This window comes from Equus asinus, chromosome 15 (assembly GCF_041296235.1).
Source record: "Equus asinus isolate D_3611 breed Donkey chromosome 15, EquAss-T2T_v2, whole genome shotgun sequence".
Lineage (NCBI taxonomy): Eukaryota > Metazoa > Chordata > Mammalia > Perissodactyla > Equidae > Equus > Equus asinus.
Genome location: NC_091804.1, coordinates 582,687 through 607,886, shown reverse-complemented (window position 1 = coordinate 607,886; position 25,200 = coordinate 582,687). Strand labels below are relative to the sequence as shown.

The 25,200-nt window shown below is 42.3% G+C and overlaps 1 protein-coding gene across 3 annotated transcripts in view; it reads left to right on the top strand.

Moving 5' to 3' along the window:
* ABHD12 (abhydrolase domain containing 12, lysophospholipase) overlaps positions 1-25,200 on the top strand; it is an 84,447-nt gene that overhangs the window by 1,741 nt on the left and 57,506 nt on the right. For 2 of the 3 annotated variants that reach the window (XR_011494477.1, XM_044748745.2), the window contains exon 2: positions 14,870-15,175. The exons of the other annotated variant lie outside the window; for it this stretch is intronic. Coding sequence is in view for 1 of the 2 variants with exons in the window: in XM_044748745.2 (XP_044604680.1) it covers positions 14,870-15,175 (306 nt within the window). In the remaining variant the exon portion in view is untranslated. The remainder of the gene's footprint in view (positions 1-14,869; positions 15,176-25,200) is intronic. 3 annotated transcript variants of the gene reach the window in all.

Sequence of the window (25,200 nt, the reverse complement as noted above, 5' to 3'; positions counted from 1 at the left end):
CATTCCTAGCCCCCTTCTCTTACTGTTTCCTTCATCACGCTTACCCCTCACCACACCTAGTAATTGCCTGAGTACTTGACTTGCTTTATGGGTTGTCTCCTCCCTTTCAAGAATGGAAGCCCCATAAGAGTCTGGTCACTGTTTTCTCCACCTCTCTATCTCCAGTGCCTGGCATATTGTAGGTAGGAAAAAATACTTGTTGAATGAGTGACTATCTAGAATAAACTCCCAGAAGTGGAATTGCTAGGCCAGCGTCCTACTGTTTGACTTTAAAGTTTGAGCACGAGTGCCCTCCCATCTGTGCTGACCCCTACTGCCTTCAGCGGTTTGGCTGCCTCCCCGCCCAATACTGAGTATTACCAGATGTTTTGATCTTTTTCTGTTTGTTCGCAGAAAATGACATCTGATTTGTAGTTTTAATTTGCATTTCTTAATCGTTAGGTAGCAATTTTTGGTGTTTTGTAAGCCTATTATATACATTTGGGATTAAGTCTTTCATGACCTCCTTTGTTTGAGTTCTCCTGCACATTTCCTTTAACTTTCTGTTATGCACATTGTTGAATATGCAAAAGTAGAGAAAACAATATAATGAACTTCTTTGTATCCATCACTTCATTTCAATAGTTTTCCATATTTTGCCGATCTTGAATCACCTATTCTTCCTCCACTCCATTTTTTTTGTAGAGTGGGAGACAGGAATATTTTAAAACAAATTATTTTATCCATAAATACTTCACAATATATCTTGAACACATAAGGACTTCTTGAAATACGTATAATCTCAACGCTATTATCATATATATCAGAATTAACATTTTATTATCTTTTTTGGGGTGGGGGGGTGGCGGTGAGGAAGATCGGCCCTGATCTAACATCTGTTGCCAGTCTTCCTCTTTTTGCCTGAGGAAGATTGTCCCTGAGCTAACATCTGTGTGAAATCTTCCTCTATTTTGTAAGTGGGACGCTGCCACAGAATGGGTTAGTGAGCAGTGTGTAGGTCCACACCCAAGACCCAAACCCGCAAACTCTGGGCTGCTGAAGGAGAGTGTGCAAACTTAACCACTAGGCCACTGGGCTGGCCCCTATTATCTATTATTAATTTAATATTATCTAATTTCCAGTCTGTATACACATTTCCACAGTTTCTCAGAAAGGTGTTTTTTAAGTTGATTTGTTTTAAAATCTTGTACGTTTCTTAAGTTTATTCTTATCTAGTTAATCTTTTGTTGTTACTGAAAATAGGATCCTCCTTGTATTACATATTCTTGTTAGTTGTGTTTATTAATTTTGTAACTGGCAACTTAGATATTATTGTTTTTAGTGGTTTTTGCACTTGGTTCTCTTGGATTTTCTAGGTATATTATCGTCAGCTGCAAATAATGATTTTGTCCCTTGTATTCTACTGATTATGTTTTTCGTTTCTTTCTCTTTCTCTTTTTTAGTGTTTTTGCCACACTAGTTATTTTACTAACGGGTATGTTGCTGCTGGGGGTTTTTTTTGATAAAAAATGGTTGTTGAATTTTATTAAATGCTATTTTAGCATCGTTGAAATGATAGTATAGATTTTTCTCCCTTGACTTGTTACTATGCTGAGTTATAGTAATACGTTTTATATTATTGAATCGTCATTTTATATTGTTGAGTCATCATTATTGAATAATTAATGATAACTCTGTTAGCGTATAGCCATATTCAATATATTAATATTTTGCTTAGTAATTTTACACCATTATTTATGGGACTAGTCTGTAATTTTTTAATTTAATTTAATTTTTTTTGGTGAGGAAGATTGGCCCTGAGCTAACATCTGTGCCAGTCTTCCTGTCTTTTATATGTGGGATGCTGCCACAGCATGGCTTGATGAGTGGTGTGTAGGTCTGCGCCCAGGATCTGAACCTGCAAACCCCAGGCCACTTGAAGTGGAGCACACGAACTTAACCACTACACCACCAGGCCAGCCCCTGTAATTTTCTTTTTTAATGCAGTCTTTATCAAATTGTTTTAGTGTTTTCTATAGCTTTATTAAAAGCTTACTCTTTCTCTGTTTTAGCCAGTTTAAATACTTTTGAAAGGATCTGTTTCTTTAAATTTTGTTAGAATTCCCCCATAAAGCTACTTGAGCCTGGTGCGTTATTAGCATATAGCACTTAGATAACTATCACAATTTCTTAAGTTTGCTGTTTCTTTCTGGGTTCAGTTTTGGTGATTTATGTGTTCATAGAAAATCATCAGTTTTGTAGTTTTATCCAGTGTTTCCCTCTGTATCTGGAGCTGTTTCCCTGGTCTTGTGCCTTGTTTTGTGTACTTAACACTTTCTCCCCTTCTTTTCATGATTTAGGCTAGCTAATGATATATCGAATAGACACACATACACTGAAGTGGATTTTTTCTAAAGAAAAACATTTTCTTCCCTAAAGAAAATATTTTTTTGTTCATTAATTCTGGGAGACCAGGATGATGCTGAGGGCTGTGGAGAAGTGAGAGGAGGTGTCCTGCTGAAGGAGGCAGCATCTCCTGCACCCTGTCCTCTTGCTGCATGGCAGGAATGTAGCCCCAGCATGGCCAGATCTTCCAGTCTCTCCAGAGCAGATGGGTGTGTGTATTTGTGTGTGTGATCTCCAACATTTTAAATGTTGGCAGCTAATTCAAATGGAAACCGTAACTTTGGAGGTAAAAACAACAACAAAAAGACCAGTTTTTTGTTTTGTCTTTTAAATTTCCGGACCAAAGTGTCATTTTTAAAGGTAAATGTTTATCTGACTCATATTTCGACCCTGTACGCCATGAGAGGAGGAACTAGATGCTAGTTTTGCTTTGCACAGTATCTGGTGCAAGGAGGTACTTCCAAATGAGGGATTTTGTGGGCCTTTCATGTTATTTTCAGTAATGCTGGAGTTCTTGGGAATATGCATTAAAGGCATAAGTGGTCTAATTTCGACCCTAAGAAGTCAGTAAAAAGATGTAGGGGTCTGTGTGTTTCCATCAGCTAGTCTTTGTCTTCCCATTCCCAGCTCACAGGCTGTCGGATGCTGGAGATCAAAGGGCTGCGTGGGAGAGTCCCTAGTCAGTGACCCTCGAATGTAAATAAAGAAGAACTCAGGCATCACCCTGGGTTTCTCCTTGACCCAAAGGAAGGGACTTCATCCATAGCTGCTAATGGCTTCACCACAACCCTGAAAGGCTAAGGCTGAGGTTAACGTCTGTCTCCTTCAACTTGAGCTTTCCTGTGGGTGAATATTAATCACCATCTAACCATCTCTGTGTGGTATCTTTTCATCTCTTCTTTACAGGTTCAGAAGATGAGAGTGTGTTCTGAGCTAGGTTTTGCAGTTGAAGTCTGCTTTTCTCCCTCCCCCTTCTCCTTCCACTCCGCCAGAGTACAGTCTGTGTCTGGATTGTGACAAGGAAGGTGGCAGGCTTTGTTATGGTGCCTCAACTGGGGCCCTGGCTGAATGCATCTCTTCCTAGTTGTGATTTGTCTTATCAAGCCCACATTCTAGCCCTCGGACTTGGCGCTTCGCCAGTGTCTTTGGTGGGACTTTGTGTCTTGTGTCTCTGCTTGCCTCCCAGTTCCTTTCAGCCCGCATGTACTCTCCCTTCTCAGGGGAGTGTCTGTCTTCTATGGTAACTTTGGGCAGACACTGCTCAAACGTGGGAGATATTTTTGGGTAGATTAAAAGCTCCTGAAGACACTATCGTGGAGGTAGCCTTGGAAAGAGACATAAAGATGGTCATTTTGTTAGGGGTAGGCTGACAGCAGTGGAGACGGGGCACCTTTTTAGGCTCGTGATCCTCCTTCTCCTTCACTCTTTACAAAGTGAAGTCTGTAGGAAAGGTTTTGCTGTAATACGATCTTGAAAACTGGCAGATTAAATCAGCGCACTTCACCCAGAGATGATGCCACAGAACTCGAGTGTCGGTGGGTTTGTGCTTTGCCAGGGGCTCTGTCAGCATGGGGAGTGGGTAAGTCATTTGTCTCCTCTTGAACTGAGGGGCAGGATCTGGAGTGGCAGAGACAATAGGAGATGCCGACATGGGGAAGAGTGAAAACCAGGAAGCCTTGACTGAGATGTCCAGTTAGCAGAAAGACTCATTGTTTAGGCTCAGTGCCCACCGTAGTGTCATTTGGTATTTTAGAGGAAAGCTTTCATAGATAACTGAGCCTCAAGTGAGTGTTTTTAGTCCTGTGGCTTGGCTGAGTTGCTTAACTTTCTGAGTTTGTTTCTTCCTCTGTGATGTGGGGATAAAAATATCTTCCCTGTAGGACTCGGGTGAGGCTCGGACGTGTGAAAGCTGGGTACACAGTGGACACCCAGTCAGTGGCATCTTTTACTGTGGTCCGTAGTTGGAAGTATTGAGAAAACTGTTAACTTACGTCAAGAAGAATTTACCCCTCCCCACCTTTTCTGCCCCAAACTATTATAGTATGTCTTCTCAGCCAGTTGTTGTGCATATAGTTGTCATCAGGATAAATTAACACGTTTGTTGGTATTAGAACATTTTTAACAGTACTGTTTGGTTATTCAGCACTTTTTGCCCCCATTCATTTAGTAAAGTTTGAGTGCATGTTATGTACAGTAACTCTTTCAAGTGCTGAGGCTGCAGCACTGGATGTGGATCGTGTCTCAGGGACTTTACACTCTGGTGGGGGAGGCAGGTGACAAACGAATACGTACACGCTACGTCTGGTGCTCAGGAGGAGAAAAATCTGACCAGTAAGGAGCGACTGTAGTGTCTGAATGGTTTGGGTGGCAGGAGGTCTTTCTGAGAATGGGACATTTGAATGAAAGCCACTGGCTGCTTTAGAGCAGAGGAATGGCTTGATATAATGTAAGTCATTACCATGTCACTCTGACTGTTGTGAGGACGACAGACTAGGGGGCTGAGCAGGGGGACCAGGCAGGAGTCATCTTGGCCCCAGTTGAAGGGGGCTTGGGCCAGGGCTAGCCATAGAGATGAGGGGAAGTTCTTTATCTGTTTTGAAGAAACTGTCGACAGGATTTGCTGAAAGATTAGTATGAAAGATGGATTAGTATGAAAGAGCGAGGAGAGTCAGAAAGGAATTGCCGCTTCTCTTCTGAGCAGCAGCAAGATTGGAGTTGCCTTGTGCTGAGGTGGGGCAATTGTGGGAAGAGCAAGTGCTCTGGGTGGTAATGAGTTTGGTTTGGGGCATATTGAGGTGCTTGTTAAACATGCAAGTAGAGTGGGTAGGAAGAAGTGGAGTTGAGGAGCGGGTTCAGGCCGACATCTGACGTCTAGCCTGCATAGGGTGTGCAGAGTCATGGCTGGGCCCTGGGCACTTGGGGGCTGGGAAGAGAGGAGGCTCAAGCCAAGGAGACCTGGAGGGAGTGAGGGAGTGAGGTGGGAGGAGAGCTGGGAGGAAGGGGTTGAGGCAGCCATTCGAAGAAAGCCTCTTGCAGAGCAAAGAGTGATCTGCCATTAGATTTGGTGACATGGAGATCAGTGGTTGACAAGAGTGGCTTATGGGAGTGGTGGGGGCAAAAGCCTAATGGAGTGGGCCAAGGGAGAAGAGGAGAAGAAATGCAGGTAGCTTTTTCAAGGAGTTGTACCATAAAAGGGAATAAAAATGAGGGAGGTAGCTGGAGTGGGAGGAAGTTTTTGACCAGCACTGTTAGAGTGTGTTGGCGTGCTCACAGGGACAGTCCCTTGGGGACAAACTGGCAGTGTGGGATGCTGGTGGTGTGGCATCTGTGGGTCCTAGTACCCCAAGGCCAAGTGGAGGGTCCCCAGACAGGAAGGCAGGCCAGGGTGCCGGGGAGGTGGTGAGATGTGTGGGGGGCACTGGGAGTGCTCTCTGCCTTCTCTGAGAGAGGAGCACAGCCATCCACTCAGGGGAGAGGAGGTGCTGGGGGCTTTCCTTTTCGGCTCTCCACCTGGACCCGGTCTTAGCTCTCTGTCCTCAACCTAACTAGGTCTTTCCTTCCCTACATTTAAATTCTCATTAACATGAACAGTCATACTGCTTAACAGGGACTCTTCTTTCTGACATGCAATGTTTCAAAATGGGTAACAAAATGGTTCCCATGGGAAGTTGTCTCATTCATGACTTGGTGTGTGTCTGAGAAGCTGTGTGTCTTCTGCACTGCCTAGTGCTGTCCCGTTCTGGGGGCCTGAGTGGGAGGGCATGGGCTCCACGAGGGCCCTGCCCACATCCCAGTGGAGAGGAGGTAGAGCTAGGTTTGAGGTGGAGGTGGGAAAAGGATCAACAGGAACCTTTTCACGTTCCAGGTCAAGATAGAGTGATTATGTGGGACCTAGGAAGAACTCTTACTTCTCAGGTTTTGCTAATACATAAATGGCTAAGTTTCTAAATAGAATTTGTCTTGAGATGGTACTTGTGGACTTGAGTTGTCTTAATCATGTGTAATCTGTTTACCAGGTTTGGAAATGTCCTGAGAACGTAGAAAGAAAACAGGGTAGATGGGTGCCAGTGTGAGGAGTTTCAGAAGATTGAGACTCTTCATTTTGCAAAGATGAAAGCAGAGAAAGGGTGTCAATGAAGGAATACAAGCACTTGAAAGAAGTCGCCCTGAGCTTTAGGGTAAAGAAAAGAAAATTCAGATTGTTTTCAGTTCTTATCAGACTTGTGGAATCTCTGTGCAAGGTTTAGATATGTTGACTAAACTATTTATAATGGGAGGGGAAGAATGTTGCCAATCTTCCTCTTTTTTTTTCTCCCCTCCCCAAAGCCCCAGTACATAGTTGTATATCCTAGTTTTAAGTCATTCTAGCTCTTCTATGTGGGATGCCGCCACAGCATGGCTTAATGAGTGGTGTCTAGGTCCATGCTCAGGATCCACACTGGTGAACCCCGGGTCACTGAAGCAGAGCACACAAATGTAACAGCTCAGCCACAGGACCGGCCCCTGAAGCAGGTCTTTTTGATGCCGTATTTCAGGGCCCTAAAAGAGATATATGGCTTTTAACTTTCAACTGTTTTTCTTCTCATAATTTGTACAATAGAGACTCCCTACCCTTTCAGCCTTGACCTGTGCCATTTCTGGTCCTGGAATATCATGTTATTCCTACCTCAGAGTGGCCATGTTTAGTGTCAGGTGCCCATAGATTATTCTACTTGGCACCAGTTATTGTGCTTCTGTCCTTGGTCAGATGCCGTGCTAGGCACTGGAGATGTAAAGATGAAAGAAGACAGTATCTTTCCCCAGGGAGTTCATTATCTATCAGTTTTTATGTGTGGCAGCTGTCAGCTCTTACACTCAAATGTGTTAATGAGGGTCTATAGCAGAGGATGCAGGGATGGCTCGAGAGCGTTAGTCTGGTCTCCCGTGTGTCCTTCATTGCTCTGACATTTTTTTGTGCTGATTTATCTTCACAGTATCTCATCTTTTAGGCTCTTACTTTGTTAACAGCATCCCTGTTGTGCTGAGCTATCTGTAGATAGAAGAAAAGAAATTCTCACAGTTTGGGGGTGCAGCACACTTTGACAAAGCATGTCTTGGGAGAACCTATGGGAAGGAAAATAAGAAGACTGCCATTATAGGACATTTGGTATTTGGCTTAGGGTTCCAGAAGGAAGGGATTGTTACACCGGTTTAGGCAGCTGGGAGCCTGCCAGTACAGCAGCTTCCGAGGCCTCAAGAGAACGTGCAAGGGAGATTCTGCAGGGACCAAGGCAGGGAGGTTCAGCTGTAAGGCCACCATGGGCGGTGGCAATTGCCATGATGAAAGGCAGCTCCTGAGGGACCATCTTTCCCTCTCTGTTCCTCTCTCATTTTAATTTTTTTCTGATTACAAAACTAATAAAGATTTCTAAAGAAAAATTTGAAACAACATAATTGAGAAAATGAAACTCCCCTGGATAATTTCTGTTAACAGTATGGCATGTGATGAGAATATTGCTGCTTGTTTGTTCTTTCGTTCCTCTCACAAATATTTGTTGAAGGCCTACTGTGTGCTACAGAGTGTGGATAAAACATTGCTCAAGAGTGGGACAAGTCCCAACCCTTAGGGAGCTTATGTTCTCATGAAGGAGAAAGACAGCAAAAAAGGCGGCACATAAAATATACAGTAACATTTCAAGGGCTGGTAAAGTGCCATAAAGAAAAATAAAGCAAAGTTAGTAATGCCCTTGAAAACAAGCCATACTACAGTGGTACACCATTTTTGTCTCTGCCAGGAGAATAAGGCCTTTTCACAGTAGGACACCCAGCTCTTCAACTCTGCCAACATCCCCATGATTTTTCGTTTTCTTCTCTGGGAACAAAGAGACATTTATGAATTGCTCTGCTCTTGTGTATTTTATTAAGGCCTTAAATTTCAATTCTGTAGAGTGAAATTACTCCCAATACTGACTGTGTTCAAGTAAGATTTTGAAGATTGTTCTTAAGAGTTCCACCTATAAACTAAGAAATTTAACTAGTAGTCTTGAGGAATGTATCTTGGCTTTACAATTTTGTTCCTCCTGAGAGAATATAATGAGAGAATATAATGGAATATATATATAATATATGATACACATTATGAATATATCTGTCAATACAATAGCATAAAACCAAACACTCTTCCTTAATTTTGATGGTTACAGTAATAGAGGAATCAGTGAAAACCAAATATAGACACTTTTAAAAGAAATACAGAACTTCCACTTGTGGCCAAGATGGAGTAGCAGGGGACTGAATTTATTCTGAAATAACCAAGACAACAACAAAAACAGACAAAATGCATGCAACAAAAATTTTCAAAAACTGTGCAGTGGGCGACAAGAGACAGTAATCTCTGGGAGGTGGCAAACAAATAGGGCAAGCCCTGCAGTGACCTCAGCTTATTGCCTGGAGAGAATCTTTCTGCTGCAGCACAGGGAGGGCGAAACTGATGTGGAGCCCCGTGGACTGTCAAAGATTATGAGGTATATTAGTTTGCTCGGACTGCTGTAATAAAGTATGACAGGCTGGGTGGCTGAAACAACAGACTTTTTTTTTTTTCCACACTTCTAGAGGCTGGAAGTCTGAGAATAAGATGTCAGCAGGGTTGGTTTCTTCTGAGTCGTCCATCCTTGGCTTGTAGATGGCCATCTTCTCCCTGTGTCCTCACATAGTCTTCCCTCTGTGTATGTCTATGTCCTAATTTCTTCTTATGACGACACTAGTCTTATTGGATTATGGCCCACCCTAATGACCAGATTTTAACTTAATTGCATCTTTAAAGACCCTGTCTCCAAATACAGTCACATTCTGAGATACTAGATGTTAGGACTTCGACATATGAATTTTTAGGGGCTGGGGGACACAATTCAGTCCATAACACCAGGCATGCAAAGAGGCAAGAAAATATGACCTGTAATTAGGAGAATAACCAATCAATGGAAACCAACCCACAACTGATTCAGATGTTAGAGTTAGCAAAAAACAATATTAAAACCATTGTTAAACTGTAGTCCATACTTTCAAAAAGTTAGGTAGACTGATGGAAGATAGGAAAATTACCCAAATCAAATTTCTAAAGTTGAGAACAACGTGTGAGGTGAAAGATACACTGAAGGGCATTAATGGCAGATTAGACACTGCAGAAGAAAAGATTCAACTATCTAACATGAAATACAGAAAAAGAATAAGAAAATTTTTCAGAAGCAGCCTTGAGCTGTGGAACAACTTTAAGCAGCCTATTATATGGGTAATTCGAGTCCCCAAAAAGGTAAGGGAGAGAGAGAAAAAAAGTTGAGGAAATAATGGCCAGAAACTTTCCAAGCTTGATGAAAACTATAAAAACTCTGCCTGAGAAGGTCCATGAATCACCCCCACAAAAAACATGAAAACTACACTGAGACACATCATAATCAATTGCTCAAAACCAGTGATAAAGAGAAAAATCTTAAAAGCAGCCAGAGGAAATAAAGACATGTTATGTACAGAAGAACAAATAACAGGTGACACAGATTTCTTGTCAGAAAAAAGAGGCAAATGAGAAGGCAGTGGAGCAACATCCTTAAAGCACTGGGAAAAAACCTATTCCACCTAGCATTCTTTACCAGGTGAAAAGGAAAGGCACAATAAAGAAATTTGCAGACATACAAAAGCTGGAAAAATTCATCACCATCAGACCCACACTGTAAGAAATGTTAAAGCATCTCCTTCAGGCAGAAGAAAAATTATACCAGATGAAAATCTGAATCTGCTCAAAGGAATGCAGAACAGTGGAAATGATAAATACATGAGAAAATATGTAAGATGTTTTTATTGTTAAATTTCTTTAAAAGAAAATTGTTTACACAAAAATAATACCAATGTTTTGTGATGTTTATAACACATAAAAGTAAAATTCATGACAGCAAATGCATATAGGCTGGGAGGGAAGAACTGAAAGTACACTGTTGTAAGGTTCTTATGTTATACAAAAATGGTATAATTTCTCTTGGATGTAAATATGATAAAGATTGGATTCTATAAACCTTAAAAACAACCACTAAAATAGCAGAACAAAGAGTTAATAGCAGCCAACAAAGGAAATAAAATAGAATCATAAACATTATTAATCCAAAGGAAGGCAGAAAAAGGGAACAAAGACAGATGGGACCAATAGAAAACAGCAAGTTGGTTTAAACACTCAGTTAATAGGCAGAGATGATCTGATTGGATAAAAAATCAATAGCCAAGTATATGATGTCTACCAAAAAAGGGCATTTTAAATATAACACAAAAGGGTTAAAAGTAGAAGAATGAAAATACATATATACATATATATATACCATGCTAATATTAATCAAAAGTTAGCTGGGGTGGCTATATTAAGATCAGACAAAGTAAATTTCATAGCAAAGAATGTTACCAGAGATAAAGAAGATCATTTCATAATGACGGATCAGTTAATCAAGAGGACATAATCCTAAATGTTTATATGTGTAATTAACAGAGCTTCAAAATACGTAAAGCAAAAATAGAAGTGCAAGAAAAATAGACACATTCACAATTATAGTCAGAGATTTCAGTTACTACTGGAAGTAGGAAGCGGAAAATCAACAAGGATGTAGTAGACTTGATCAGCATTATCTACCAACTTGACTGATTGACATTCCGCTCGGCAGCCACAGATACATGTTCTCAAGTGCACTTGGATCGTTTACCAGATAGACTGTATTCTAGGCCATAAAACAAGTCTCAAGAACATTAAAAGAACTTAAGTCATGCAAAGTCTGTTTTCTGACCACAAGAAATTAAATTAGAAATCAGTATAAAAAGATGTCTGGAAAATCCCAAAACATTTGAGAACTGAATAACACACTTCTTCAAGGAAGAAATCAAAGGGGAAATTATAAAGTAGTTCAAACTGAATAAAATACACTTGTATGCCCCGGGAGCATCCTTGGGGGGATTTATAGCACTGAATGCTTATGCAGAAAGGAAGAAAATTCTTCAGTCAATGGCTTCAGCTTCCATATTAAGCAATTAGAGGGGCTGGCCCTGTAGCATAATGGTTAAGCTCGCGTGCTCTGCTGTGATGGCCCAGGATTTGCAGGTTTGGATGCTGGGTACAGACCTATGCACTGATCATCAAGCCATGCTGTGGCAGTGTCCTACATACAAAATAGAGAAAGATTGGCATGGATATTAGCTCAGGGACAATTTTTCTCATGGAAAAAGAGTAAGATTGGCAGCAGATGCTAGCTTAGGGCCAATCTTCCTCACCAAAAAACAACAACAACAACAAAAGATTAAGAAAAAAGAGCAAATTAAACCCAAAGTAAGCAGAAGAAAACATATAATAAAGATCAAAGTAGAAATCAAAGAAATAGAAGACAGAGACACAATAATGTTAATAGCAGATTTAATCTGTAATGGACAAAAACTAGAAACAGCCCAAATGCCCATCAACAGGTAAATGTAAAAACAAATTCTATATCCCTACAGTGGAATATTACTCAACAATCGAAAGGAGTGAACTTGGAGCACAGAGGATATTTCAGGCAGTGAAATTATTCTGCATGATACTACAATGGTGGATATATGTCTTACACATTTGTCCAAACCCATAAAATGTACACCACCAAGAGTGAACTCTAGACTAAACTGTGGACTCTGGGTGATAATGTTGCATCAATGTATGCTTATCAATTGTAACAGATGTTGCACTGCAGTGTGGAATGTTGACAGGGAGGTTGTGCATGTCTGTGGGATGGAGGTATATGGTAAATTTCTGTACCTTGTGCTCAGTTTAGCTGTGAACCTAAAACTGCTCTAAAAAATAATTTTTTTTAAAGGAATGAACTGTTGACACAGGCAACCATGAATGAACAAATGAATCTCAGGATAATTATGCTGAGTGAAAGGATCCAGACAAAAGAGGTTCCATAAAAAAACTAGCAAATTCAAACTAATCTGTAGTGACAGAAAGATCTGTGGGTGCTTTGGGATGGGGAGCGGGGACCAGAAAGGGGCAGGAGGGAGGAATTAACAGGGGCAAGAGGAAACTTTCAGAGTGATGGATATGTTCACTATCTTAATCATGGTGATGGTTTCACAAGTATTTATGTATGTTAAAATGTATCAGATTAAACATTTTAAATATCTGCAGTTCATGTCAATTATACCTCAGTAGAGCTATTTTAAAAGCAAAATAAAGGGGCCAGCCCCGTGCCCAAGTGGTTAAAGTTCTGCGTGCACCACTTTGGCGACCTGGGTTAGTGGGTTTGGTTTCCAGGTGCAGACGTAGACCACTCATCAGCCATGCTGTGGTGGTGACCCACATACAAAATAGAGGAAAACCGACATAGATGTTAGCTCGGGGTGAATCTTCCTCAGCAAATAAATAAATATTATAGAGCTTTTTACATGAGCACTTTGGGAAAAAAGTTTTCCCCAGCTTTCATTCTTACTCATGTTCTTGCCACCACCCACTCAAGTGGTGAAACTTCTGTTGGTTTTACTGCCACCAGCCTTTGGGATTATGAGCATAGTCAGGTGCTCTGAAACACCAAGGAGAAAACCCAGGGGAGCTGAGGGTCAAGTTTCATTCTAAATTTTTTCTGGATTTCTGGCAATGTTTTGTTTATTCCTGATGAGGATTTAGTGGAATGGAAATAGTGGGCCAGACTTAGAGGCCCAGCTTCAGCAAGTTACTTAATAGCTATGAGCCTAGTTTCCGTATCTTTATAACAGGGTTGTTATCTGTTCTACCTGCTTCATGGAGTTGTACTAAGATTTTAACAAGATCCTGTCAGCATTTTACAAGTATAAAGTGATATAATGCTTTTTTTTTCTGTCTACTCACCCCATCTACTTTTTCTGTCAATTTAAAAGAAGTTTGCAGGAGACACCTTTCTTACATGTTAATTTGTGTTTATAATGTTTTTGTAGATATTAAATTACCTACATTGCTAATACATTTTAAATCCTTGTATTTTTGCTTTATATTGCCACAGATTTCAGAACTTTCTCAGATGCTTTTTGCTATGAAAATAGCAGTACAGAGCAGGTAGTTTCTTGTTCTAGTTGGTAGGGGCGCTTAGTTCTTTTCTCAGAGATTTGTAATGTCTCATAAACAAGTCTAGTGCTAGACAAACAGGATGCTTCTTGAGTGAACAAGCTGAATGAAAAGGGAGCTATAATTTTCCAAATGAGAGCCTTTAAAAAACTTTTTTTTATTATGGTAAAATATGCATAATGAAATTTACCATTTTAACCTTTTTTAAGTGTACAATTCAGTGGCATTAAGCAAGCCCACCAGGTCGTTCCTGAGGAGTGGGAGTCCCACATACTTCTGACTTGGCATCCATGGCATTTTTGGACTAAATTTTTACTGTCCGGAAGGGAAATGAAAAAATAAGGACAGTGTAGATAATCTCAAGTAAAGGTAAGTTTATATAATGTTTGAATCCTGAGACAATGTCCCTTCTGTCTTTTTTTGGTGTTAAAATGTTCTTATCAAATTAGCTAGCTTTTGACATCCTTACTTAGTAAAATTAAAAACTTGGTAAAACTATGTTAGTCCCCATTTTGTGGAAAATTTTACTAGTCTATGACATGCAAAAACCTAAGAGGAAACACTTCTGGAGAGATGAATAAAGTTAGAGATGAGGTAGTCAAGAATGATTCCTAGGCGCTTTATAATGGACTACTGGTTTTTAAAAACGAGACCTTTCTCTGCATTTGAGCCACTGCTGACTCCAGGTTGTAACCGGGCTTATGATAGAGGACTGGTCACGTGAAATCAGATACAGCTGCTACTTAGGTGCAGGGTCCTCTGTCAGCAGGGGCACCTTTATGTAGGAGCCAAGGCTGCTGCTTAAGGTCTTGGTGCAAGGTCCCTCAAGAGTAGGAAGGCTGTGTGTGCTGAGCTCTTAAAGCGGCAATCTTCCTAATTAACCCATGTCTCTTATATGCTAGCTTCCCTGGTGTCTTTCAAAATAGCATCCAGTAAGTTGATGTTTGCTAAAGATGAGAGGAAAGAAGAGTGAAGGAAAGAAAAGTAGAGGCAGAACACTCAAAAAGAAATGAAGAGGAAGAAGAGCTGAGTCAATAAAAGTAGGCACAGGAAGAATTAATAAGATTAAATGCTTTGTATCAGATACCATTCTCCTAAGTACTTTACATGTATTAACCTATTAAATGCTTACAACTACTTCATGAGGTAGGTACTGATGCCCCCATTTCACAGAGGAGGAAACCAAGGTATAGATAGTTATGTAGCTTGCCCAGGGCCACGCAGCCATTGGAGGCAGAGCTGGGCAGGCTCCAGGGCCTGTGCTCTAACCACTGTACTCTTCGCTTCTGTTAGGGCTGTCTCACACATCCTGACTATAAGAAGAGGGAAATATTATGGGTTGAAAATACTGGGCAATTGTCAATTGAGGGAAACCAGTGAGTTAACTAGGATGTCACTTTCCTTCTCTGACAGTGTTAGTGATCACAGCACAGTGCTGAGGGATGGGCTTCTGAGGTCACAAGCCTGCTGCAGAGCCTTGCCTCAGGTTGGTGGCCTGCTCTGGGACCTCCCTGTTGGCCTGGCACCTCCCACCTTGTCAAAGCTTTGGAGTGGCTGGCAAGGTCTGTGCACTTGCTGCAAATGCCGTGGGGAAGCCAGGACACCGAGGAACACTTCCCATGAAGCCAGTCTCCTCCGCTCCTTCTGGCTTTCTGATGAATCATTGGGAATCGTGGGTACCCTCAAGTTGTCAACACCAGGGACTCTGAACATTGAAGGGTGAGTGTGTCCAGGGTAACTGTAATCGATTTAAGTAGGGATTTCTGCAGTGCCAGTGTGTTCTCCTTTAATAAAATAAAGAAATCAGAAGCTCAGCCTTCCCAGATAGGAATATTGGTGGGGGGGAGGGGGATTCACTTACATCTAAAAATAGCACTTTGTTAAAAAATTTACTAGGGCTCCTTTAAAGAGCAAGTTTTTCCCGTGTGAAGTTGTGAAGTAGCTCACTTGATCCATTTTGTAAGCGCTGTGCGTGCGCGTGTAGCTGTTTCATTCTGTGGGCACATCAGTACTGCTCAGTGAATTTCCAGTTTGGGGCCTTCCCCATTTGAAGTAAGATCTGGTCTCATTGTCTGAAGAAAGTGACATATGACTCTCTAGGTAGAAGCATTTTATAACGGGTTTGTGGTTCTCCATGCCTTCTTTCCTAAAGCCATTTGTGGAGATGGTGACATCACAAAGTGATGGAGCTTCCTGACAGATTCTTGAGTGACTAGGATCAGTGGAATTCCCTGCTCACCTGTGCCGGGCATGTGGCCAGAGAAAGAAGTATCCTCTTGTTCCTTGTGCCGATGGATTTGGTGGAAGTGTGTTCCTGCAGCATGGTGTAGCCTGTTCATGCTAATACACCCCCGATTTTTGAAATCATTTTTTTTTCCAATCTTTTAGGAAGATTAGCCCTGAGCTAACTGCTGCCAATCCTCCTCTTTTTACTGAGGAAGACTGGCCCTGAGCTAACATCCATGCCCATCTTCCTCTACTTTGTCCGTGGGATACCTACCACATCATGGCTTTTTGCCAAGCAGTGCCGTGTCTGCACCCGGGATCTGAACTGGTGAACCCTGGGCCGCTGAAGCAGAATGTGCACACTTCACCGCTGCACCACCAGGCCGGCCCCTGAAATCTTTTTTATTTTATTTTATTTTATTTTATTTTTTCTTTTTGTCAAAGATTGGCACCTGGGCTAACAACTGTTGCCAATCTTTTTTTTTTTTTTTTCTGCTTTTATCTCCCCAAATCTTCCCTGTACACAGTTGTATATCTTAGTTGCACGTCCTTCTAGTTGTGGGATGTGGGACGCCACCTCAGCGTGGGCTGACGAGCAGTGCCATGTCCGCACCCAGGATCCGAACCCTGGGCCACTGCAGCGGACCGTGCAAACTTAACCACTCGGCCACGGAGCCGGCCCCTTTTATTTTATAAAAGAAATAGTATTTAAATTTTTTAAAATACAGAAGCATAAATTCTCTGCCCCACCTCCCCTTCCCTGACATGAACAGTTCCTCCCCCTACAAGACTGTAAGTCCTTCACCCCCACTCTTGCTGCATAGGCATGATTCTTTGTTCTTAACAACAGCGAGTCATCCCAGTGTGCAGATGCACTATCCCCTATTTGGCAGGTAGAAAATTAGTACACTGTGACCCATAGCTTTCATATACAAACAACAACAGTTGGTTGTGAGCTGGAACGGAAGAGAAGACAAAAAAAATCAGCAACAAAAACATAATCCCTGTAAGGATGCTTAGAAAGAAGTATGCAAAATCTGTAAGAGAAAACTTTAAAACATTCCCAGAGGATACAAAAGTAGCTTGAACAAATGTAAGGACATAGATGTTCTTGAATAGGAAAGCTCGGCATCATAAACTGCCACAGCTCCCTCAGATTATTCACTTAGCAAGATTCCAAATAAAAATGCCAGCCTGTTTCTTTTGGCTTCTACACAAGTTGATTCTGAAGTTCAGTGAAAAGATGCTGTGCAGGCATGCCAGGAGCCCTCTGAGGAAGAAGAGTGCTGAGTCCCCACTGCAGTGCCTGTTCAGGCCGAATGACAGTAACTTTGAGTAACAATCCGATCAGATAGGCCAGAAAGTCCACACGTGCATTCAGATACTTGTGGGGATTTAGTAGAGGATAAAGGTGGAGTCACAAATGAGTGGAGTCAAGATTGATTTAGATTTTTAATAAAGGATTTTGGGACAAATGATAGCAATTTGGAATAAAATCTGCATCCATATATTACACCATACACCAGGATCAAGGTCCAAATGGATCTGTTAAGTGTAAAAATGAAACCAGAAATTATTAGAAGGAAACGTGAATGAAATTCTTTATAGTCTTGATGTGGAGGAAACCTTTCTAACTAGAACTCAAGGTCAAAATTCTTTTAAAAAGTTTTAACATAAATTTGACTTCATAAATATGAACAACATCTGCATGACTTAACTAATGACAAAAGAAAAAATATTTGCAACTCATATAGATAAGAAGCTCATTAATAGATAAGGAGCTTCTAGGAATTGAAAAGAAAAAGATCAAAACCCAGTGAAAAATTTGCAAAGGATGGGCATAATTCATAGAAAAAGAAATACCATATCCCTTCAAGATCTGAAAAGATGCTCAACCACACTTACTCATAATTAGAGAAATCGAAACTACACCAAGATGCCATTTCTCACCTATTAGATTGGTGAACATGCATCTTTGACAGCCACTCTGTTAGTGAGGCTTTGAGGGAAGCAAGGATTTGAGAGAGTAATCTCTTACTGATGGATGCATTTACTCTGATCCAAGAGTTTCCATTCTGGGACTATCCTGTGTGCACTTGCACATAAAATAATTCTATGTGTACAGAATGATTCATGGTGGCACTGATTGCTGGAAGCAACCTGCACATCCAGTGATAGGAGACTAGTTTGATACCTTATGATATCAACCCAATGAGACAGTATGGAGCAGCAAAAAAGCTGTGAATTGATACAGAGAAATTGCCTGGGTCTGTTGCTGAGAGAAAAATCAAGGTGTAAAACAGTTTACAACATGTACTACATCACCTTTTGTATTAGAAGAAGGAAAGAATGATAACACATACATGTATTTGTGTAAGGAAACACTGAAGGATAGATAAGTAGATAATAAAAATGGTTATCTGGGCACGAGGGGGACAGGATGCATGGAGACAAGTTGGCACTGAGATTGTATTGTTTTTATTTATTATGTATTTTTTTAGTTTATGATTTGTAGACATATGACCTTTAAAAAAATTTATTGGTAAGCTAAAAGCAATAACAAACATATAGAATGTAGTCTCACGTTAGATTGGTACTAGCCGCTTCACCAAATCAGTACCGACAACCAGATGCGCATCACTGGCTCACACTGCATTGGTGAGCTCTGCTCCTGTGGCCTCACCTGCTCCCCAGGTGGGCAGCCATTGCCCATCACCACCTCTACACTAGGGAAGGGTGAGTACAAACTCCACCACAGATCCTAACTTTGTAAGATATAGTCAGTGTGGAATCGAGCTTGTAAAGACAACTACACTAGTGTATTAACAGAGGCTCGTTTAGGATCATGTGATTTGAGGTGACTTTTATTCTCTTTTTAATGCTTTTTTGCAACTTGCAAATTTTCTGTATTTATTATCAGGGAGAGTATAAAGCTATGAAAAAGTAACGCCTGTTGAATATTGCGAATGAGTTTTGTTTTCCTCTCACAGACTATGTGGCAGAGAGGACGTCTGTGCAGAGCCTTCCTAACATGTGTGGTCCATCCTTTCAGGGTTAGGGTTAGGTTAGGGTCCGAGAGCAGGGCCCCCTGGCAGCAAGAGAGTGTTTGCTCACACTTACCATTTTGGTATCGTCAGTATTCCATTCTTTGCCAATAATATAGGTCAAGATAGAACTTCATTGTTTAATTTGTATTTCTACATATCATCTTCACTTAGTGCTACCTGTATTGATATCAGGAAGTGTCACAAAACAGCTCTGTAGCTATTTACATCTGAATATAAATTCCCAGAATATTGCCTCATTGTGAGTTTTTGTTTTGTCCTAGTAAAAACTGAAGGAGAGGGGCTGGCCCCGTGGCCGAGTGGTTACGTTCGCGTGCTCCGCTGCAGGCGGCCCAGTGTTTCGTCGGTTTGAATCCTGGGCGCGGACATGGCACTGCTCGTCAGACCACGCTGAGGCAGCGTCCCACATGCCACAACTAGAGGAACCCACAACGAAGAATACACAACTATGTACCTGGGGGCTTTGGGGAGAAAAAGGAAAAAATAAAATCTTTAAAAAAAAACAAAAAACAAAAAACTGAAGGAGAATGATTTCAAGAGCTATTTCAGTAGAGTCTTAGGATGGCCTTGACCCAGAGGGCTGGATGGCATGGTCCTGGGGCATGTGGTCTGCGCTTGTTACCTGTGGGGTTCTGCAGAAGGAGGCATTTCTGCTCCATTCTTAGCATGAGAAACCCCAGGGCTTAGAGATTCTCAAGTGGATGGAAATGCAGATCTTATGTTTGTTTTTTCTAAAGCTGCTTTATGTACCTTCATATTCTAATGTTTTAATGACAAGTCTGCCATCTACTGCACTTAAATCTCAATCAAAGACATCTGTCTCATCAACCAGGATTATAATGTGAAGTAAAATGTCAATCATTTTATTTACTGCCTGACATGTTGTAGAAGCTTGATGAATATTTGTTAAATGAATGGAAATTCAAGTGAAGAAACAAGAATTTTCATCTCCTCTCGCCTCTATGAAATATTATTTTGAGGGGCCAGCCCTGTGGCCTAGTGGCTAAGTTCAGCATGCTCTGCTTTGGTAGCCCAGTTCAGTTCCCAGGCGCAGACCTATACCACTCATCTGCAGCCATGCCATGGCAGCAACCCACATACAAAGTAGAGGAAGGTTGACATGGATGTTAGCTCAGGGCAAATCTTCCTCAAGCAAAAGAGGAAGATTCGCAAGAGATGCTAGCTCAGGGCAAAACTTCCTCAGGAAGCAAAAAAACGTATATATTATTTTGAATCTTCTAGATATTATGGGAAGTTTAAAAATAAGTTAAAAGATAAACCTATAAAAAGGAGCCAAAATTGTCATTGCTTGCTTGCAGATAATGACTTTTTACCTGGAAAACTCCAATAAAAATCAACCAAAAAATTCTCAGAACTAATGGAACTCAGTAAGATTTTCAAATGCAAAATATATAGACACTAATTAATAGCTTTCTTATATACCAGTAACCAGCTAGAAAGATGTAACAGGATAAACTCTATTTCACAGTAGCAGCAAAAAATATGCAATATCTAAGAATAAACATAAGAAATACGTTGAATCTTTATTAAGAAAACTATTCAGCTTTACTGAGAACCTAAAATAATACTTGTTTAGGTGGAAAGATACAATTGTTTTTAGGTGATAATCCATGATATTGAAAAGATGTTTCTTTCCCAAATAGAGGTAATGCGATTCCACTCGGGATCAGTCTGCTTCACTTTCCTTTTAGGGAAGGCAGGGTGCAAGGTCATGTGTAGGTCCTGGGAACAGAGGTCTCCCACGGTTGCAAATGGCAAGCTGCAGTGTGGACCAGGGACTGGGCGCTCAGCAGAGGGCTAGTGAGAGTGGGGAGGCTGCCATGTGTGAGCTTGCCGTGGCCCACCTCCAGCTTCCAGCTCTCCGGGAGCTGAGGAAGAAGACGGGATTCTCAGCATTCTTTTCTAAGGTTTCATATATTTCTTTTCTTTTTCGAGTATCTGGCTCTCTGCACTCCAGAAACCTGTTTACTGAAGGTAAACTGTCTTTTGGTGGGATGGGGCAACGGCCTCATCAGTGAGGTAGGAGTCTGCTGAGTCCATTGTCCTCCTGATTTGCATCCCAGCCTGAGCGCCTTCCACAGGCACCCTGATCCACCCATTCTTGTGTCTTATCTCCCCAAATTCTGGCTTAGGATTTTCCTGGGGGTGTCAACTGAACTCCCAAGCATCCTGCTTTCCAGTTCCCAAAGTGTTGGTATCTTCCCTCTCATTTTTTGCTCCTGTGGTTTTGTGCTTTTTGAAAAATTTGTTGTCATTGTAGTGGGGTTTGGGGATGCAACAGTGAAATCTATCTTTAACCTAAATACATAAAAATATAATGTGTTCGAGGTGGCATTTTAGATGGAGAGAAACTATTGGGTAACTAGGAATATATAAACTCAGAACCCTTGTATCTCCCACCATATACCAAAATACATTCCAGATGGATTAAATGTAAAGTGTAAAGCCCTAGAAGAAAAATAATATTTATCCAATCTCAGGGACAGAGAAAGACGCCTACCCATAAAGTAGAGGAAGAAAGCATAAAGGAAAAGACTAATATGATAAGAATACATGAAAATTTTAAATTTTCCTTTAATTAAGCATTTTCTAAATAAAGAGACGTGATAAATAGAAGGAAATATTTTACAAATGTATAAAATGTCATACAAACGAGTAATATAGGGGCCAGCCCAGTGGCGTAGAGGTTGGGTTCACACCTTTCTCTTTGGTGGCCCAGGGTTCATGAATTCGGATCCTGCTTGCTAACCTATGCGCCTCTCATCAAGCCATGCTGGAATGGTGTCTCACGTACAAAATTGAGGAGAATTGGCTTAGATGTTGACTCAGGGCCAATCTTCCTCATCAAAATAAAACAAAACAAAGGGGTAATATCCGTAATATATAAGTGATTGTAAGAGGAGAGCCCAGTTAGATTGGACAGCCAGGGACACTTTGGACCAGGTAGACTTGAAGCTGAGGCCTGATGCAGGTGCAGGGCTGGGAGGCACGAGAACCAGTCTCAGAGGTGGGGAAGCACTTCGTCCATGCAAGAAGCTGAAAGGAGCTGGAGGGTCAGAGGTGGGCAGCAACGTGGGTCATGCAGGCCTAGGACCTGTTTTAGATGCTCTTGCTGGATTTAAGGGGGCAGTAACATGACCGAATTTGCCCTTGAAAAAGGTCTCTCTGGCTAGGTAGTAGGCAGGCAGTGAGCTAGGGGGTTCCGTTTGGGGGCCTTTCAGAAGGCCAGGGTATTGGTCTCCACAAAGTAGGGTGGGTGCACCCAGGAAGTATATAAGGCACAGTCACTGGGGTCTGAGAAGAACTATTGGGACTTCTAATTATATTCATATTCAGAAATTAACCAACTTGCACATGCAGATCAATTATAGATGTGTATAATTTAATAAATGTGTATAATTTAATAAAAAATCATATATAGAGAGGTATATATAGAGGATGTGCTCCAAAAAATGTTACCAAAATGTATAATCAGTAAAGTTTGGGGCTGCTGCTCTGGGCGAGACATGTGGCTGGCCTGGACCAGAGAGGCAGCAGTTGAGGTGACAAGGGGTAGATGGATTTGAAATATGTTTTGGAGGCTTGGTGTGGGTTGGAAGTGGTGGTAGGGGCAAGAAGGGGGTGTCAGGAATGACTCCTGGGGGGCTACCACTGGCCTTGGTCTCATGATGTTTCTGAGATGGAGAACTCTGAGAAGAAGCAGATTTGGGGGAGGAGAGGGTAGAAGATCAAGAGTTTGTTTTCGGCTATGTTAATTTTGAGTTGCCTGTGAGACTCCAAATGGAGAGGCTGAGGAGATGTCGGATGCACAGACCTAGAGCCTAGTCCTCTCAGGCCCACATGTTGTTGATGTTCCCTCAGGGCCCTCAGGTAAAGGAACGAGTATTGGTCAGGGCAACCCACGTCATGCTGCAGAGCCCCCAGCTCACTGGTGTGTTTCTCGCTCCTAGTGTGTGTTTGGCAGGTATTTGGCCCTTGTGGTCACTTGGGGAGACAGGCCAGCTCCAGATACCTTTCCTCCATCTCGTCAGCAGTTGCTGCTCCTGAAGCATCCACCGAGAAGTGACACAGTCTCTCCTCATGTTTCCTTCGCCAAAGCGAGTCACTTGGCTGCTCCTAACTTTAAAGGGGAAGGGGATATCCAGCCATGGGCCAAGGAAGGCAGAGAACCAGAGATAACTGGTGAGCAGGATTGGCGACAGCCACGTAATTGTGTGGAAGAACTTGGCCATTTTTTGCAGATGATGGTGGAGTCGTGCCAGCCTGGCACAGCACAGAACACTGTGCCCTCCCAGCCTTTGCTTACCTTAGGGCATCCCTTGCGGGACCTAGGGGAGAACACTCCTCAAGCAGAACTTCTCAAGGAAGGTCGTTGGACTCAGCTACAAGGTACAGGTATCCTCAGGACCAAGGGCTGCAGGAGAAGTGAGGTGCGTCTGACTTCAAGCTGCTGGGGCTGGGTGGAGACCACGCCATGAGGGGGTTGGCAGCCCCACCACAGCCCTGCACCTGCTTGAGGCTTAGCTTCCCTTCTGATGCTGCACACAGCATTACTGAGGTCATTTCTGAAGCATCAAACTATTGCTTTAAAAAGCTCTAATATGATTAAAGAGTCCTTGTAATTTAAGATACCACAACAAGAAATTAGAGCTCAGCTGGAGAGTTTGGCTGAGCAAGGGCCTGGTGTCAGTGAGGGCTGGACAAAGCCAGGATGTGTGTGCCTCGTCTCAGCCCTTGACAGAGGCCCTTTCGGTTTAGTTTAATGTTGCCTGCTCCATGTGCGAGACAGTGTGCTAAGCATTTCACTAGTTGCTCATTTACTCTGCACAACGGGCCTTTCAGGTAGATTCCATTAAAGTTGGGAAAACAAGGCTCAGAGAGTTGGGTTGCCCAGGAGTCTGGGCTATGAGGAATGACAAGCCAGCTCAGCCCCTGCTGTCATGCAGGAGCCCAGGTTTGGGAGCGCTGTGCTGTGTGCCTCCCCAGCACGCACACTGGAGGGAGGCACACGCTAGGGCCCACTGCCTGAGGGGCTGTTTTGGGATTGGGGGCCTTGCTCTGAGTCTTCGCCCAGCACTCTGTTCCCTCCCTTGGTCTAGGAATGAGGGCAGATGTTTACGCATCTGCCCCGGGAACAGTAAGATGGAAAGCAAATCACTATCAAATTGGAAATCAGAGGGGAAGCAGGCACCATTTGGGCACCTCCCTACTCAGCAAGGCCCTCTCCTCTCCTGATGCCCACATGGTTTCCCATGGCTGCAGCCCTTCTGCCAAAGAGTGCATGTCCCTCCTCTGTGGTGCATCTGAGGGGTGCTTACGGAGGACTTTGTGCAGGTGGAGTCTGTCCCCAGGTTGGTACATGAAGGGCTCTGGTCCTGATGTTGGAGAAGTGAGTGCATCTGTTGCAGCAGGGGTGCAGTGGCTGAGATCACGCCCCCAGGAAAGAGGGGGCTGCTCGCAACAGTTTTAAACCCTTGGGTGTCACAGCAGTACATGGGAAAGCCACTGTCTGGGAGCAGACAGGCTGAGTTAAATAGCGAATCTTGCAAGCGCTGAGCATTTGTTCATGTACGGCAAGCAAAGGGGAGTTTGAGTGCTTGTGCCAGCTGACCCGGAGAAGGCCTGTGGGAAGTGAAACCTCAGCAGAGTCAGGTGCCCAGAGCAGAGATGGACCAGCAAGAGGAGTTAGTCCATCGGCCTGACCTTGGGTGTCGTTTTTCCCTTTCAGTTTTGCAGATGCTATTTGACTGGAAGATTCTAGATAACACAATTAAGGTATACTTATCTTTTTCAACTCCAAGGGCAGGTGCTACATTTATATAAACAAGCTTGTTCACCGAAGGTTGCCTCAATAAAGATCATCTTTTGGGCTTCTATGGCTCCTAGATTTGGCTTCTGTTGTCTCAGGAAAGGACTCTCTTTTGTCTACCCATCAGTGTTTTATATTATTGCCTTAGTTTCATAGGTTAAAGTGAGGAAAAAGAAGACAGCCTCTTTCAAATATAAATGACAACTTTTACTTGGGGTCATGGAATGAAAGATATTTTTATTTATTTATTTATTTATTTATTTTGAGGAAGATTAGCCCTGAGCTAACTACTGCCAATCTTCCTCTTTTTGCTGAGGAAGACTGGCCCTGAGCTAACATCCATGCCCATCTTCCTCTGTTTTATATCTTGGATGCCTACCACAGCATTGCTTTTGCCAAGTGGTGCCATGTCCACACCCGGGATCCGAACTGGCGAACCCTGGGCCACCAAGAAGCAGAAGGTGCACACTTAACCACTGCGCCACAGGGCCGGCCCCTGAAAGATCTTTTAAAAAGTATACCTTTTAAATTCGCTCAAAGAAAATATTTTGCTCTTTTAGCAGAAAATGGTAAAAATAAAAATGAAGAAATGACAACTCCATCTAACAGGAAGCTTTCTTAGA